Here is a 15,262-nt window from a genome sequence, read left to right as displayed (position 1 = left end):
CGCCTCCTTTCCTTCCAAGTTCACCAGCCTATTCCGTTCAAAATGCAATTGTTGGGTTGCACACCGCACGCGCCGGATGATTGCTGCGCACGTTCAGAACGCGACGCGGAGAGCGCCGAGTCAAATTGCTGGCGCTGTCTGCATCACGGAACACAGCCAAGAACACGACACTTCTCCTCTACTCGAATCAACGTTCTTAGGTCAAGGGCAAACAGATGTGCACACACACAGCAGCAGCATTGTCGATCTTAATTTGATTCAGCACGCTCTATGGCTCGTGGTACCAGTTTGCCAATCATCAGGCGCGCGCAGCATGTCATTACTTAATTTAGATTTTTTGTAAATGGACATTGCGGGTGGGAGGGGTGCGTGGAATGGCATGGTACGGTGGGTGTCAAGGACTGGAGTTTGGGGGTGGAAACCCTGGCATGGAATACGTTACATAGATACACAAAAAAAACATCTGCACGCATCGTGTGTTAGCAAATAAAAGCCCGAGTTCAACTCGTCACGTAGCGGAGTTAGCAAATAATATTTAATGCATAATTTAATTAGTCATCTCTGTTTAAAAACACAACAATAAAACAGATAACAAATAAAAAAAATCAAGGCACGTGTATAAAGACATTTTTTTTGGCCTTTTTCTTTTAATATTTTTTTGTGTGAAAGTGACGTTTTTACAAACGCCCAGCGTTCGTGTACGTGCGTTGCTGAGGGGACATTGTGGGCGGAGGGGAGCGGGTGGGGGATTCGAACCGGGGTTCAATGCAATCAGCGGTGAATAATTCGGTTACAGCAGAAGAAAAAAAAAACGTCGCGCGACTCGGCTCTTTGAAGCGCTTTTAACAACAAAAACGACGGCGTGGGACTGACGAGTGGCTTGTTTATCTCCTCCTTGTGCTCACATATTTTATACATCTCCAAAGTGTCACCCCCACCCCCATCTCCCACCCCCGTCGTATGCGTGGCGGGTTTTCTCCTGGACTCTTCGCTCGATTTCACTCCCACACGCCGCCACCCAATTCTTGTAAATCGGGGGCTTGGGGAGGGGATCAGAGCAAAATGAGGGCAATTTGCCGCCAGGACTCAACCAAAAAGCGCCCCCACCGCCCCTCTCAACAACTGGGCTAATGTTCTTGTTGTTGCTCGTGCATAACAGCCCCCAACCCTCCCCAACCTGTGTGGCAATCTGCCCACGGGTCTCAAAGGGACCTCTTGGGCAGCCCGAGCCTCAGCAGGATCCACCTTGAATACAGGGAAAAAGAGGAGAGTCTTGAGACTCGGTGAGGTTTCTTCTTTCCGGGATAATGTTTGAAAAAGAAAAAGGTCATTATTCCTATTGTTAATACCCGAATACGGCCGTATTTTGCTGCTGGTCTTAACCCACACACAAAATGGGGAACACGAGAGAAAAGAAAGGCACTTTCCAGTAATTGATACGCGACGCGTTGATTGTGCTCGCAGGCCCTAGAGACGGGCGGACAATACCTTGCAATGCCTTGCATTCGTTGTTTTCACAAAGTGGTGGTGGAAGAGAGGCTTCTTTTTTTAATTACGAAAACGACGACGACAAAATAATTCCACACCGGGACGCGCTTCGAATAATATTGTACAGTACACGATTAGGATTGTGAGAGCAAGTGGTTCTGTGTCCTTGGGATATTCTATGCGCGGTCCACAAAATAAGTAAGGGTAACAGAGGGGTTGTTTTTTTCCCTTTCCGCATTTCAGTGCAACTACGCAGCACACGTGACAAGTTTCCGTCGTGCCCGATACAACTCCTTACAAATGCTGCTTTGCGTTTCATTATTACTTTTTTTTCTTCGACACACAACATCACATTGAGAACTTTGGTGGCGAGTGAGTGCGCTCCGTCAAGGGATATTCTTCTCACGTTTACGGTACAGTATTACAAATCCAGTGGAGGAGGTGCACCTCTTTGAGTTCAAGGAGGTCAAGCAGGCGCTTGCTTGAAGACGACAGCGGCCATTTAAAAAAAAGTCTCTTAAAAAATCATTGCTCCTGTCTCAAGGAGACACGTCGTATTGTCACGCGCTGTCCATCTTTGTTCACTGTGCCTGGGTCATTCAGCTTTTGTTGTTGCTGTTGCTGACAGGCAGACATGTCTGGTTGTTGTTGTTATTGTTGCTGCGATGGTGGTGGTGGTGGCGGTGGTGGTGCAGACTTCATCGTCTCTCGTTGCTCTTCTCTCCGCATCTTTACAAAGTGTACCCAGAAGAAACGGTGGCACAAATCGTCTGGCCCGCAACATGTGAGTGTGGGTGAGACAGCGAGCTCCGCAAAGCAAACTGTGCCCCCCCCCTTCCTCACACAGAGTTGACACTGCAGTAGGGAGGGGCGTGTTCGTTAGCAAAGGTCTGAAATTACGCTACTTGGGATACATCCTGTGCTGGTGACCCAGTGGAATGGAGCGCTTGACTCGGCTGGAGAGTTTCATTCCGAGGCAGCCCATCGCAGATGTGGGCTCGCTAGAAACGACTACCACCACTCCGTGGGAAGTCCTACCAGTGGTCGTCATGTGCAATGGACTGCTCCCGGTCATTGGAATGTGGAATTGTCACCACTGGCTCAGAGGTGATGAAGACAAAATACGCGCAGAAAAAAACATTGGTCAGTTGAGCCGGAAAACACTTTTGACTTTGACGTGACCTGAATACAAAATGTCATCAATATCTGGTCAAGCTATTCATTCTTAAATTCACACCGCATCAGTGCTCGTTTGCAAGCATCGTCCCGACGTTGCAGGAGTGGGGCGAATGGATGACGAGGGGGGGGGGAGTTGCAAGCAAGTTGTGCCTTGCGACGTTGTCCCATCCACCCGGTGACGTCGTGTGGGTTGTGGCCTGACCCCACACAGGAACTACTTTTTTGGGAACACTTTGTAACATTGCTTCTCCCCCCCCAACCCACAGGAAAATTGCAAGTCCGGCACAGGTGACTACCACCACCACTACTACTACAACCACTACAGGAACGCACTACCAACCACTCGGCATGGCACGCAACCGCCACCACCCCCGACCCTCCTAATCCCCCACCACCAGCCCCACCACCACCCCCATCACCACCACCACCACGCTCAATAATAGGTGCCCAGGTGCGAGGGCACGTGGGGGCTGGGGTGCCGCGCCACTCCGGGCGGCGCCGGGTACATGCCAGCAGCCGCCGGCGAGCTCCAGTAGGGCGCGGCGGCCGCGAAGAAACTCGAGGTGGTGGCGGGCATCGAGGGCGGCGGGTGCTGCGACACGAAGTTGATCTTCTGCTGGTGGTGCGCGTGGTACGGCGACACGTAGGACAGCTCCGACGGGTACTTGTAGACGCTCGACTCGGTGGGGTGCGGCTGCAGCGCCTGCGCGATGCCGTGGAAGTCGAACTTGTAGGCGTAGCGCTTGCCGTGCACCTTGGTCATGATGTTCTTGTCGTAGTAGTAGCGCAGCGCGCGGCTCAGCTTGTCGTAGTTCATGTTGGGCTTGGACTTGCGCTCGCCCCAGCGGCGCGCCACCTCGTCCGGGTCGGTCATCTTGAACTCGCCGTTGGTGCCCTCCCACGTGATGCAGTTGGCGTTGGAGCTGTCGGAGAGCAGCTCGAGGAGGAACTGCCACAGCTGGATCTGGCCGCTCCCTGTGCGCATCAGGAGCAGCGAGGAGGAGGAGAACGGCATTGGTTGTTGGCAACGTTCGAGCGCGCCGCCGTCGGCGTGGCGGTCGGCGTCAGCTGCTGCTACCATAGGGCATCACCAATCATAACATTCGGCGTCAGCGTTAGCCATCAACGGGTTCATCGCAATCGGCACATTGTATTGTCATCGTGATTAGCAGCGGCAGTGGCAGCGGCGATTCATGCATTCGCCGCAAATCGGCATTCGGCATCATCAAATCATGATCGTCATCAGTAGCAACAGCATCGGCAGCAACATCATCATATCATCACTGTGAGCAATTTTCACCAACGTCATGATTTCATATCGTGAGCAGCAGTGGAATCTTAATCGGCTTCCGAAGTAATCGTACCAACCGGTCCATCAAGAAGTAGCCAAACTCCCATTGGTGGGGGGGGGGGGGCACGGGGGATCGACGGGGGGGGGGGGGGCAGAGGAAGGGCTGCCCCTGGCACCCCCTGCCGAGGGGGGAGCGTCACCCGAATGTCGAACCCCCAGTTGTTTGGAAACGGAGTGAGCTTTTTGGAAACGTGGCGGCTGGTGGCTCAAACTTATTGGTGGGGCGGTGCCAGTGCCGGGCGGTGGGTGGGGCTAGGGCGGATGAGGGGGTGAGTTGGGGCTGGTGGGGGTGAGTGGGGGGTGGAGGTGAGTGGGGGTGAGTGGGGGGAGGTGGAAGAAGGGGGGGGGGGGCGCAATGATGACACGTTGTTTCGATGCAGAGCTATGGAACTTTTTAATCTGGATTGAAAACTCATTCCTTTAAAACTGCTTTGTGTGTTTAGTTTGTTGTCCTTCCCCCGCACAATGTAATTAGCACGGTTGACGTTGCAAAAGAAGATCAACATTGATACAGACAATAATGTTTTACATGCAATTCCCATCAGGTGCCCATGGTGTAAACAAGTGTGGTCTTCAACTCTTATTTTTCACTCTTAGATCTCTCTAGCCCCTCTATTCATGTTATTTAAAGAATGGCCATTGCCAGAAATGTCAATAATGATCTAATATATATAAAATTCATTTTAAGACCACGCAGCGTTTTTGACAATGTATTCATTGCATTAATTATGCACCACTGGAGATATAGCAGCATCGCCACAGTGGCGAGATGTTAACTACCTCGCCTGGTATACAAGAGGTCGTGGGTTCGATCCCAACCCTGATGCCTGCATATTTGGAGTTTGCATGTTTTCTCTCCCCGTGGTCGCATGCATTTTTCTCTGGGTCCTCCGGTTTATCTTCCACATTTAAAATCGACGTGCATTTAGAGTATTTAGCAGCTATAAATTTCCACACGATGATAAGCCACTTTCGTTGAGCTATCATTTGTGATACCCTGGTCGCGTACAAAGAAAAGAGCGATATATCTCATTGGGCCTGACCTGGTAAAAAAAAAGTTTACTTTATAAAGCGTCTGGCTACGGCTCTGCTCATCCGAAGTGGGTGGGAGAATACGCACCGGGGTTAGCGAGGCGACTGCTCGTCGGTCCGAGGATCTGGTAGGGATCTGTAATCACAAAAACAGAGGACGAAAATCGCACGTAAAGACCGGCACAAAGATTCCCCTGAACAGACCGTTGTGACAAGTGCTGTCGGCGAGCACCTATGACGGCCGGCACGGCGCACGAGGGGGTAGGTGGGCCAGCATAACGCTCGGCCGCCTTTGGCTCCCCAGAGGCGAATGTTTTAATACTCCGCACCAGGAACTCATTTTTAAGTTCGAGTCGACCTCGGGGAAGGCCCAGGACCGGTTCAGATAATCCGTCACTGGTGTTGAGCGTGAGCGGGAATCGAACTCGGGTGGCCGGGTTCGTGGCGCATCGCGCTAGCCGTTGCACTACTGCGCCCCGCAAAACAATTAGACGCAAATCTCATGAGAAGTCCCGCACCACGACCACCACCACGACCACCGCACACGCACACAGCGCTCTGAACCAATGCAAACGATAACAAACCCCACCCCGTTCACGAATGCAAGGCGGGTGGATTGTGACACGCGAAACGCCGTACCAGGTTGTGTGCGCCCCTCGGTGGATTTGTTTAGGCTCTGCACGCTGGGCGTGCTCCCTTTGCACAAAGAGAAGAAACACAAAGGCGACAACAATCGTTACAATATAAAAACAGGCAAAGCTCTCCCTATAGCCTTGACAGACTGTTGGGGAAAGTGCTGTTTGCGAGCACCAATGAAGGCCGGCACGGGAACACGTGGGAGTGGGTGGCCAATACCACGCCCGGCCATCTTTGTCTCCCCAGTGACAATGTTAACACTCTGCTCTGGGCAGTAATTTTTAAGGCTGTGTCGACCTAGCGGAAATCTTAATTTTAGAACTTTCGTGACTGCATGAATTATTATTTGGTTCTTTCGGTTAACTCACGTCTAAAGATAAAATAATAAATTAAATTAAATAATAGAATACGACGTTTCGATTGCAACACAAGCAATCATCATCAGGTATAATGAAATAGCGACATAAAATCTAACCAGAAAACTATAGACAGACATATTAGCGGACCTAGCGGAAGTTTAGATTCAGATAATTGTCGCTGATGCTGGTCGTGAGGACTAATCGAACTCGGGTCGCCGGGTTCGTAGCGCAGTGCGCAAACCATTGCGCCACCGTTCATATTACAATCTATACAGACACAAAATCAAACTCTGTTTTGGGGTCTGTTCCATCGGACCAGGCAGGGTTACAGGGACCGAGTGGAGTGTGGGGGAGGGTGGAGACTTTGGCGGCATAACTCAGGGATGGGCGAGGCCACAAATATGGACACAGATTTATCCAGCTGTGGATAAATCACGGCTGCTGGTGATGCTGTTGGTGGTGGTGGCGCATTGTGACGTTGTCTCACCTTTAGTGGTTGGGGTGGTCGGAGCGCCTGTCCAAGTCGCTGTGCGCCTGATGCTGTCATATGAAGATGGGTCTAGGGGCAGCACACACACACAAACCGCACAGCTGACGCGGCCGCACACGCATGTGTGTGGTGTGTGTGCGTGTGTGTGGTGTGTGCGCATGTGTGTGTGTGCGTGTGTGTGGTGCGTGCGCATGTGTGTGGTGTGTGTGTGCGTGTGTGTGGGTGTGCGTGTGTGTGGTGTGTGCGCATATGTGTGGTGTGTGTGTGCGTGTGTGTGCGCCCGCGCGCTTATGCGTGCACGTGTGTTTACGTGTGGTTGCAGTGGTGTGTACCTGTGCATATTTGACTCTTCCTGACATGTTGTGTTACATTTGTGTGTGTTTGCATGTGTGCGTGTGCGCGCGCGTGTGCACACGTGAATCAACCAAGCTTGTTTTTGTTCTTTGAATTTCGTCGCAAACGAGAAGCCACCTACTCGTGAGCACATCTCCATGAGCCGAGCCGCTACGCCCGCAGTCCTGCCCCTGCATCCGCCGCCCCAACCCAACCGCACACGACGACACTGCCGGACGATGTCCCTTTCCGCTAACCACGTGTCCAGCGTGCGAGTTCATCAGAGCGTGCCGACCATCCCCGTCGCCTCCCCCTTTTCATCACCCTCGCGCGCACACGCGCGTGCACGCTGCACAGGACACGCATCAAACACGGAGCGTGTTGACACGGCGGAGCGGAAACGTGAATGGATGCGGCACCGCTGGTACACCGTGGGCACAGGTGGCGTGGCTCGGCACGTGAGAATAGACGGGGTGGTGGGGGAAGTGGTGGGGGGGAGGGGTGTGTGGGGGGGGAATGGATAGTGGTGGGGGGGGGGGTCCCGCTTGTCTCACCAACCCACTGTTACACACGACCCCTATCCTCACTGCCTCCCCACCCCCTCCCACGCACCGGGTAAACCGCACGGAAATTCACAACGGGAACCCACCGCCGTCGCTTCGCTGCCAGCCAGCCAGTGGCGTCGACATCCGAGTGTTCAGGCGGTGCGACTGCACGCCGGATCCCACGGGCCACAGGGGGGCTCAGGTACCGTGGGCTATGGAGAGGGGGGAAATGTGAACGGATGCGACGCCTCTCCCTTCGCTTCACGCCTTGCACCAGGGTCCCATGACAACCGCTCGCTACGACGCTCCTGCGGCGTGCTTACGCCGCTGTTGGCAAGATGTGCCGTGTGCACTTGCGAGGATGTCCACACTCGCTCCTTCGGGGTGAATACAACAACGGCAACAAAACCGTGATTTTGTTTGTTCGCGCATTTATCCAGGCCACGCGTTGCATTGGCTCACGCGTGCTTTGCATGACGGGACGCCAGCAGTGACGACGGAAGACACATGTCATCTCTGCTCCTCGTTGTCCTAAGTAGGGAGACGCTGGAGTTTGACTTACGATGTTTTACCACCGACACGAAATTTCGCACTGAACAATGATAGTAGCAGAACGCCGCCAGTTTTTCGCCCGGACAAAAACCTCAACCGAGTCTCGAGGCGATAGCAAGAGGACCTTGCTCCAGTGGGACGTTTGACCAATTCCATGAATGAGAGTTTGACTTCACGTGGGAGGAAATCAAGAGGAAAACAACCACGATCCGTACGAAGGGCTGAGACACTCGACAATGCCACTTCCTCGCCACACCTCGCAGGCCCAAACCTACAACACCTGGCAAGCCCTGGTTGGTCGCATATCCGAGTACTAATTCGGGTCCTGCTGAGCATCCCCGATCTGCGAGAGCCGGACGCATTCTCAGTGGTCCGGTCCCATGGTGATCTGTATCAGTGGTCCTAAATAGAACCCGCCAAATATTATTGATCATACACTTCAGTAAAAAGTAAGCGCAAACGAGGAACACGATTTATGCGCATCGGCAGATTTCTATGTCACACTCTGGCCTTGATAGCCGCTGCTGATGCTTCCCATTAGTTTTGCTAGCTCCTTTCATAGCGAGTGGTGAAGAACAGGGGGAAAACACCGAAAATAAAAGCTGAGCATCTCGCTTCAACACATTAGCGAGCCACCACCTGCCTTTTTCATGGCAATGGAGGCTTTGTTGACGGGCACTCACCTCGACCCCATTATTGGGCGAGGGAGGGCGAGGGAGGGAGAGCGAGAGAGAGCGAGAGCCCTGAAGCACCACGGCTGCACTGCCCACAATGGGAAACGCGCACTCTTAAGACACGTCGCGTTTTGTTTTTAACATCCGCGGCTCCGCTAACCGCCGTAGCCGCCGTCATTGCCATCATCGCCCGTTCCGTACGCGGCAAGCGGTGCAGCTGCCGCGCCTTCGCGAGGTTTGCCCGTCGAATGGGAAAAGGCGCGCGGTCTCGAGCCCGCGCTCTCGCGTGATTTCGGAATATTTTGTTGTTTTTATTCATTCATTTATTCGGAAAGAGGAATCCGAAGAGCTATGAAGCTATTTATCGCAGATGTAGCCAGTAGGGACGCTCGAGTCAGATGAGTGCAGAGTTGAGAAAAGGTAAGCTAGTCGCTAGAAAAAATAAATACAAATAAACTATATAAGCACGTAGTATGTTGAACTTCTTTCGCACCGTACGTAGCCAACCGTGCTAATCAGAGGTGCGGGGAAAGGTCAACAATTAAACGCAAAAGGAAAACAAACACTAAACACAAAAAAAACACTAAACACAAAAAAACAATACGGGGGTTGCACGCGCCAATCCCACGATCTGTAAATGACAATTCTCGTAAGCTGCACACGGAAATTCGGCAAACTGCGCATGAACATTCTGTGGACCTTCCGTGGAACCTGTAGGATCTACATAACAAACCAGTAGACTGTACATGGAAAATCTGTAGGATCTAGAGATTTTGAAGTTGCCGAGTTGATCCTTCCATGAAGTTCCTAGCATCATATTTGTCGCGAAAGCCTACGTGTTGAACTTCATAGCATGCACCACACGTACTTGTACTCAAAAGCCAGACGTTCATTTACGAGTTTCTTTGATGAGAGTCCAACTCACCGACCCCATCCTAGCAGGGACATTACCTCTGCCTCAAACACCCACTTATTAAGACAAAGCTGATATCGCCACTCATCCAAAGCGGTTCATGTAGGGACACATGAGACATTCGACACTATATATAGAAACACTCACATCAATGCCTGCGTTGGATATGGACACGGTGGGGTAGTGGGAGATGCATGGAGAGACACATCTTCCACACGCGACTGCGAGTGATGGCGACGGCTTGGGGAAGCCTTCATCTAGCAGTGAATCGATCATGGTTGCTGATGATGAAAAGATGTTTGGAATTACTGTAACTCGCAGGCAATGCTTGTGGGCGGGCAAGTACACACTTCCTCAACACACGTGCAAACGCGTAAGGCCGACAAAGAATTGCGGGATTCCAAACCCAATGGTGCGCAGTGCATGAAAGTGGCCTCGTATAATGCTCAATTGAATGTTCACAATCGGAATCGTGACCATATGCTCCTGGCAAGGAGGGTAACTCACAGTTGTGTACGGGTTTCGATCTCAATAAGAGTCCATCTACACAGTGCAGGGCCCTTGTCGCGCAAAACCATACAACGTCAAGTCGATTTGCATTCGACTCTCACTTCCTACGACGTTAAATGCCGCGTCATCCGAAAGCCTCGGTTTCAACTGAAGTCTCCTTGCTGCAAAGCGCCTTGGAATAAGGCCGCCGCTATACGAATCTCGATGAGGTCTGATGTCTGCAACCTTTGCACGACGAGCAGCAGGCGATTTTCGAGTCTGTTTCGCGCGCGCGTGTTGCTCTCCAAGCTCCCGCCCTCCCCTCCCCTTTCCTCCTTCGGCACCACGGCGAGGTTAACCGCACGTGGGCAACAAAGAATGTCCACAAGTCATTGAAAACACGTGGAGAGTGTGGCCGGTGGTCAGTGCGCCAACCGCTGGGTCACTTACGTGCCTCGCCTGTGACCCGGGCACAACATTGCATTCTCGCCAATTACACGCAACAACCGCATTGTTAATGTTGCGTGTGTAGTGCAAGTAAATAACGCATTGACAAATGCCTCCAACTCCTCTTGCAAGCACAATGGATACGTTTAAATGCACGCCTCTCGTTTGACACGAGGTTTATCGTCGCAGACCCGAAGGCCCGTATAAGACAAAAAATTAACGGCACTATTAATGAGCGCGTGATTCTCAATCATAGGGCTAAGAGTTAACATTCTTGTTAGAGGTCGGCTTGTCCCACCATCATCCCTCGGATCAATAAAAATAAGTACTGCTTTTTTGGTCAAACAACAGCAGCAGGGGTTGTCCTGGGCATAACCTAGCCCACTTGCCATAGTAATGTGGAATTTCCACTACCTGGTCAAGAGAGACGACAGCTCGTTTGAGCACAGGCGAAACCATTTAATGAATCGGTAACATCTCGAAGTGTGGCCATGCGTCACATTCCTGATTCATAAAGATTCCTAAGCTTACGATGATCAAATCACATTTCACGATTCGCATACGTCGCACGTAATGGGTTCACATCACCCCTCGCAGTCACGAGTTGCCACTGGGGCGCATTCGCCGCTTCTATTTCATCGTACCGTGACTGTGAATCGAGACCATTCGTTAACTCGCGGGTGCTGCTGGTGGTGGTGGATGCGTCGCTGTGGGAACTGCAGTTCCGCTTACAGCCACTGCGCGGCGTAGGAGTACCGCGTTCTCTTCGCGATAGTCGAGGATTTCTCCTCGACTTCGGCAACCCCCAAGGCAATCGCTTTCGCTCTGTACAATCTATCAGAGATTTTGCTACACGGTGGCTCTGTTGATGAGCACCAGCAGGCTGAAACCAGTTCAGAGTTCACTCGCTTCAAACAATGCTGCTGGTTTACTAAAGTCTGGAATACAGATATTGGCCGAAACACTGAAGGCCATTTTATTTAGGATACATTTTTTTAGAGTTTTTTACTCTATGTATCAATAAAAATACATACTGCTTTTTTGGTCAAACAACAGCAGCAGGGGTTGTCCTGGGCATAACCTAGCCCACCTTCCATAGTAATGTGGAATTTGCACTACCGGGTCAAGAGAGACGACAGCTCGTTTGAGCACAGGCGAAACCATTTTATTAATCGGTGAGTAACATCTCGAAGTGTGGCGAAATTTCGTATCCTACGTAGCCAGTTACCGGGTTTCCAATCCATGCGTAATATTCAAACCAAATGTGGTTTGCTGAAATAAAGAGTATTCTCTGGGTAAAAATTTACAGAGTGAATGAACACTATGCTGTACGTCCTTCCAAACAACCTGCAGGATACTATCCATGCACAAAATGAAAATGGATACACCGATTCATCATGACTTTGTGGGTCACATCGCGCGAGTAAAAATGTGTGTTATACACCCTCCTCCACCCGGCACAGTCGATGAATAAATCGGCCGCCCGATCCGACCTGAAAATCCATTGCGAGTCGTATAATACCGGTGGTGAAAGACCTACGCGTGTTAAAATGTATACACCATACCCTTTACATATCGTTTTTAGGACACATGAATTGTGGGGGAGGGGGGGGGGTTCATTGAATGCATTTTTATTCGGAAATAAGCTCCACGTGACTGAGTCGATCCAACAGAAGACGGGTTATGATGAGGCCACGGTTAGGATAATAACAACCGTGTATATAACAACACACCACGGCCAGAATTGGCCGTTCAAGAGAAACAAAACCCCGCTTTTTGGGAGGGGGGAGAGAAAAGAAAACCCCGCAAGAAACCAGCAGCTTACTTACTCAGTTTATCCAAATGCTTTTGATTTTAATAAGCTCTCAAGTTGTCTCTGCCGCGTCTTACTGTGCGCCCAGAGACTCGGTGCCACGTTGAGAACAGATGCCACGCTATTGGTTTTTTTTTGTCTGCGTATGCCCGTGTCACCGTGACCTCGAAGTTATCCTGGATGTGATTGAGCCGCATTATATATAAATAACATATATATTATATCTTATATATTGCATAGCTATTACATATAACGCCAATATATTATTTATTGTGGATATCATATATTTCAAAAACAAAATGAATGGAAATGAATAGTGGTCCGAGTCAACTGGGCCACGCGGGTAAATGGAGAACGGTTAACAATCAACACATTTAGCGGCTTTGAAAAAATTCCACCTCTTTGGAACCGTGGTGGAGGCGGGGGGGGTGTTGGGGGTGAGTGGTAAAGAGAGGGAGAGAGTGGAGGTGGTGGTGTGGGTGGGTGGAGGTAGGTGGATTGGTTGGCGATGGAAGTCTGGTGCCAAAGTGGAGAATTCGCCCCCTATCCCTCCTCCCCGATATCCCCCCCCCCTCTCCTACCTCCCAGTCGCCCCCCCCCGATGCCTCCATCCCTCCCCCCTCCCACTGCACGACCCAGCCTGGTTCGTCTAGCGGCGCGCTGGGGCCAAGAATAACAAACTCGTGTTGTTTTTCTGGTGCGCGCAATTATGCTCAAATGTTACGTTTTTGTTAAGCTCTCGGTTTATTTGTCCACGACAGTCGTATTTTCAGCCACCGCAACGAGTCGAGGAGTCCACTGTGCCGAGTGTGGCTAACTCACGTGTCAACCCCAGCTGCCTTTGGTATTGCAGCAACGATAATAATACTCGGGAGAAGAATGCCCTTTATTCATCTAGGAGAAAGAATTTTCCGGGAGATGTTTTGGCCGAATACATTCACGAGCAGTGCGGCTTTTTGCACGGGGAGGAAACCCAGAGAAGCACCCGCCACGCGCGCGAGGAGGACGTGGAGGAGGAGGAGGGGGAGGATGCTAAAACTCAAAAGCTCCGCACAGACAGATTCAAAAATCCGTTGCAGAACTGGCGCCTGGATATCCACCTCGCGAACCGCCCAAGCCTACGTACAAATATACAGCACCTGACACTCCCACCCACCTACTCACCGGCTCACAAGCCTACTTAGCTTCAGAGATGTGATGAGATGGGTCACATTCAAGGTGATTTCGTCGTATGGACACCCATCGGTGAATTAAGACTCATTCACGCATGCTGCATTGCCATCGTAGACGTCAGCCTTCAGTGTCTGTGCCAGATGTGAACGTCCATCGGTGTAGTGTGACTGGCATGTGCCCTGGTGATATGGGAGGGGGGCGGGGGGCCCTTTTCCAATTGTCCCACCCGCTATTCTGCCCGTGGGCCTCGGTGCAATTTCACCGTCTGCACACTCGATAGCTACACCGCCACACGTGTGCGTGTGTGTGTCCGACAAGCAGGCTAAGCAGAGCTTCTTTAATCTTCAGCGTCACAACGTTGTCGGCTGCGAAGCGAATTTATAGTCGCCGCTGATATGCAACGCGCGCATTCGTTCATGGATCGTAACGAACCCTCCGCGGTTTAGACGCACGACTTGCGTTCGGCGGGTTTCATCGATGGATACGACACCGGGGAAAAAAAATCCTCTTCCTTCTCAAGCAGGTATTTTAATTCTAGATTTGAAGTTTTCGTGACTGCAAGGATCCATACTCTTTGGTTCTTTCGGTAAAGTCACGTAGGTGAAAATTAAAATAATAATAAAAATGAAATAACTGTGTTGCGCCCGAAACGTCGTGATTTAATTTAGTTATTTTCATTTTTATAATAATTTTTATTTTCACCTACGTGACTTTACCGAAAGAACCAAAGAGTACAGGTATTTAAAGTCGGAGCGCTTTAAGTTCGACTGATCGGACGACCCTCCTGCGTCACGTGGTGCACGTCGTAGGGACACTGATCACGGCGAGCCGGCTCGTCGGGCTTTACACATCGCCCCTTTGTGGATCCACTGCTGGATGAAGGCCTCCCGCATGCCGTGTCGGTCGTGGGAGGTCGTTTGACTATACTTCACCACGTTGGTCGGCGTGGGGCGGTGAAAGATGGGACGGAAAGAGTTTATATTTTTATTGGGGGGTGTTTTGTTTCCCAGTCTCATTCGCACAGTTTTGTCCGCTCCATCATCACCCTCATTTTTACGTCGTCGTTGTGTCACTGGCATGTAGTTCGCCAGGCATCAAAACGGCAAATCCTTACGGAGGCCATTCGATGCGCGGTGTCGCAAAAGCCTTCAAAGCTTGGCAGTGATCGGGGTACACGAGCGCGGGCCACGGCCATGGTGCCAGAGGGGACAGGTGGGCCGAGCCGATAGTATCCATCTTAGCGATGTCTTTATGCTTTTGCCACACAACCGCTGACAAGCACGGAGGGGGGGGGGGGGGTACGGGGGGGGGGGGGCGAGAGGGGCTGCGGTTGACGTCCAAGAGAACCAGCAGCCAAGCCCAGCACGTGGGGTCTGCCAGGCCTGGCGAGCATTTCAGGAGGGGGCAATAATCTGGCAATTTTTGTAATTGAGGGTAATCCCCACGAATGTGACCACGACCGACTGGGTCATTCGGACCGGCGTGTCAGAGAGAGAGAGAGAAAGTGAGTGCAGCTGCGTATAGATTTTCGGTTTGTTCACGCAGAGCCAGTCGCGCGTTCATGTTGCGGTCAAAACAAACACTATTGAATGTTTATAGAATCCTAAAAGGGTATTTGCCGCCGTTATAGAAGTTTTTGTTGTTGTTATGCTTTTCTGGACTGCCGTAACTCCTGGTTCAACATTGTTTGAGCCAGAACAAAGCCATCGGCTGTTTCCAGACAAGGTTGTGGCATTGGAGATGCGACGTTCGCCCACAGCCCTGTGTCACCCCTCGGGCAGATGCCGC

At 51.4% G+C, this 15,262-nt stretch overlaps 1 protein-coding gene across 8 annotated transcripts in view; it reads right to left on the bottom strand.

Moving 5' to 3' along the window:
• Positions 1-3,084: 3,084 nt before the first annotated feature.
• LOC144932757 (Friend leukemia integration 1 transcription factor-like) overlaps positions 3,085-15,262 on the bottom strand; it is a 46,971-nt gene continuing 34,793 nt past the window's right edge. For 5 of the 8 annotated variants that reach the window (XM_078857173.1, XM_078857176.1, XM_078857180.1 and 2 more), the window contains exons 6-9: positions 6,533-6,604; positions 5,690-5,746; positions 5,139-5,186; positions 3,085-3,741 (exon numbers count right to left, since the gene is read on the bottom strand). In XM_078857173.1, the coding sequence (XP_078713299.1) occupies positions 3,101-3,741; positions 5,139-5,186; positions 5,690-5,746; positions 6,533-6,604 (818 nt within the window). In that variant the 3' untranslated portion in view covers positions 3,085-3,100. The remainder of the gene's footprint in view (positions 3,742-5,138; positions 5,187-5,689; positions 5,747-6,532; positions 6,605-15,262) is intronic. The other 3 variants (XM_078857174.1, XM_078857175.1, XM_078857177.1) reach the window with 3 other exon arrangements.

This window comes from Lampetra fluviatilis, chromosome 5 (genome assembly GCF_964198595.1).
Source record: "Lampetra fluviatilis chromosome 5, kcLamFluv1.1, whole genome shotgun sequence".
Taxonomy (NCBI): Eukaryota; Metazoa; Chordata; class Hyperoartia; order Petromyzontiformes; family Petromyzontidae; genus Lampetra; species Lampetra fluviatilis.
Note: the sequence above shows the minus strand (reverse complement) of the source record. Positions and strands in the feature narration are given on the sequence as shown.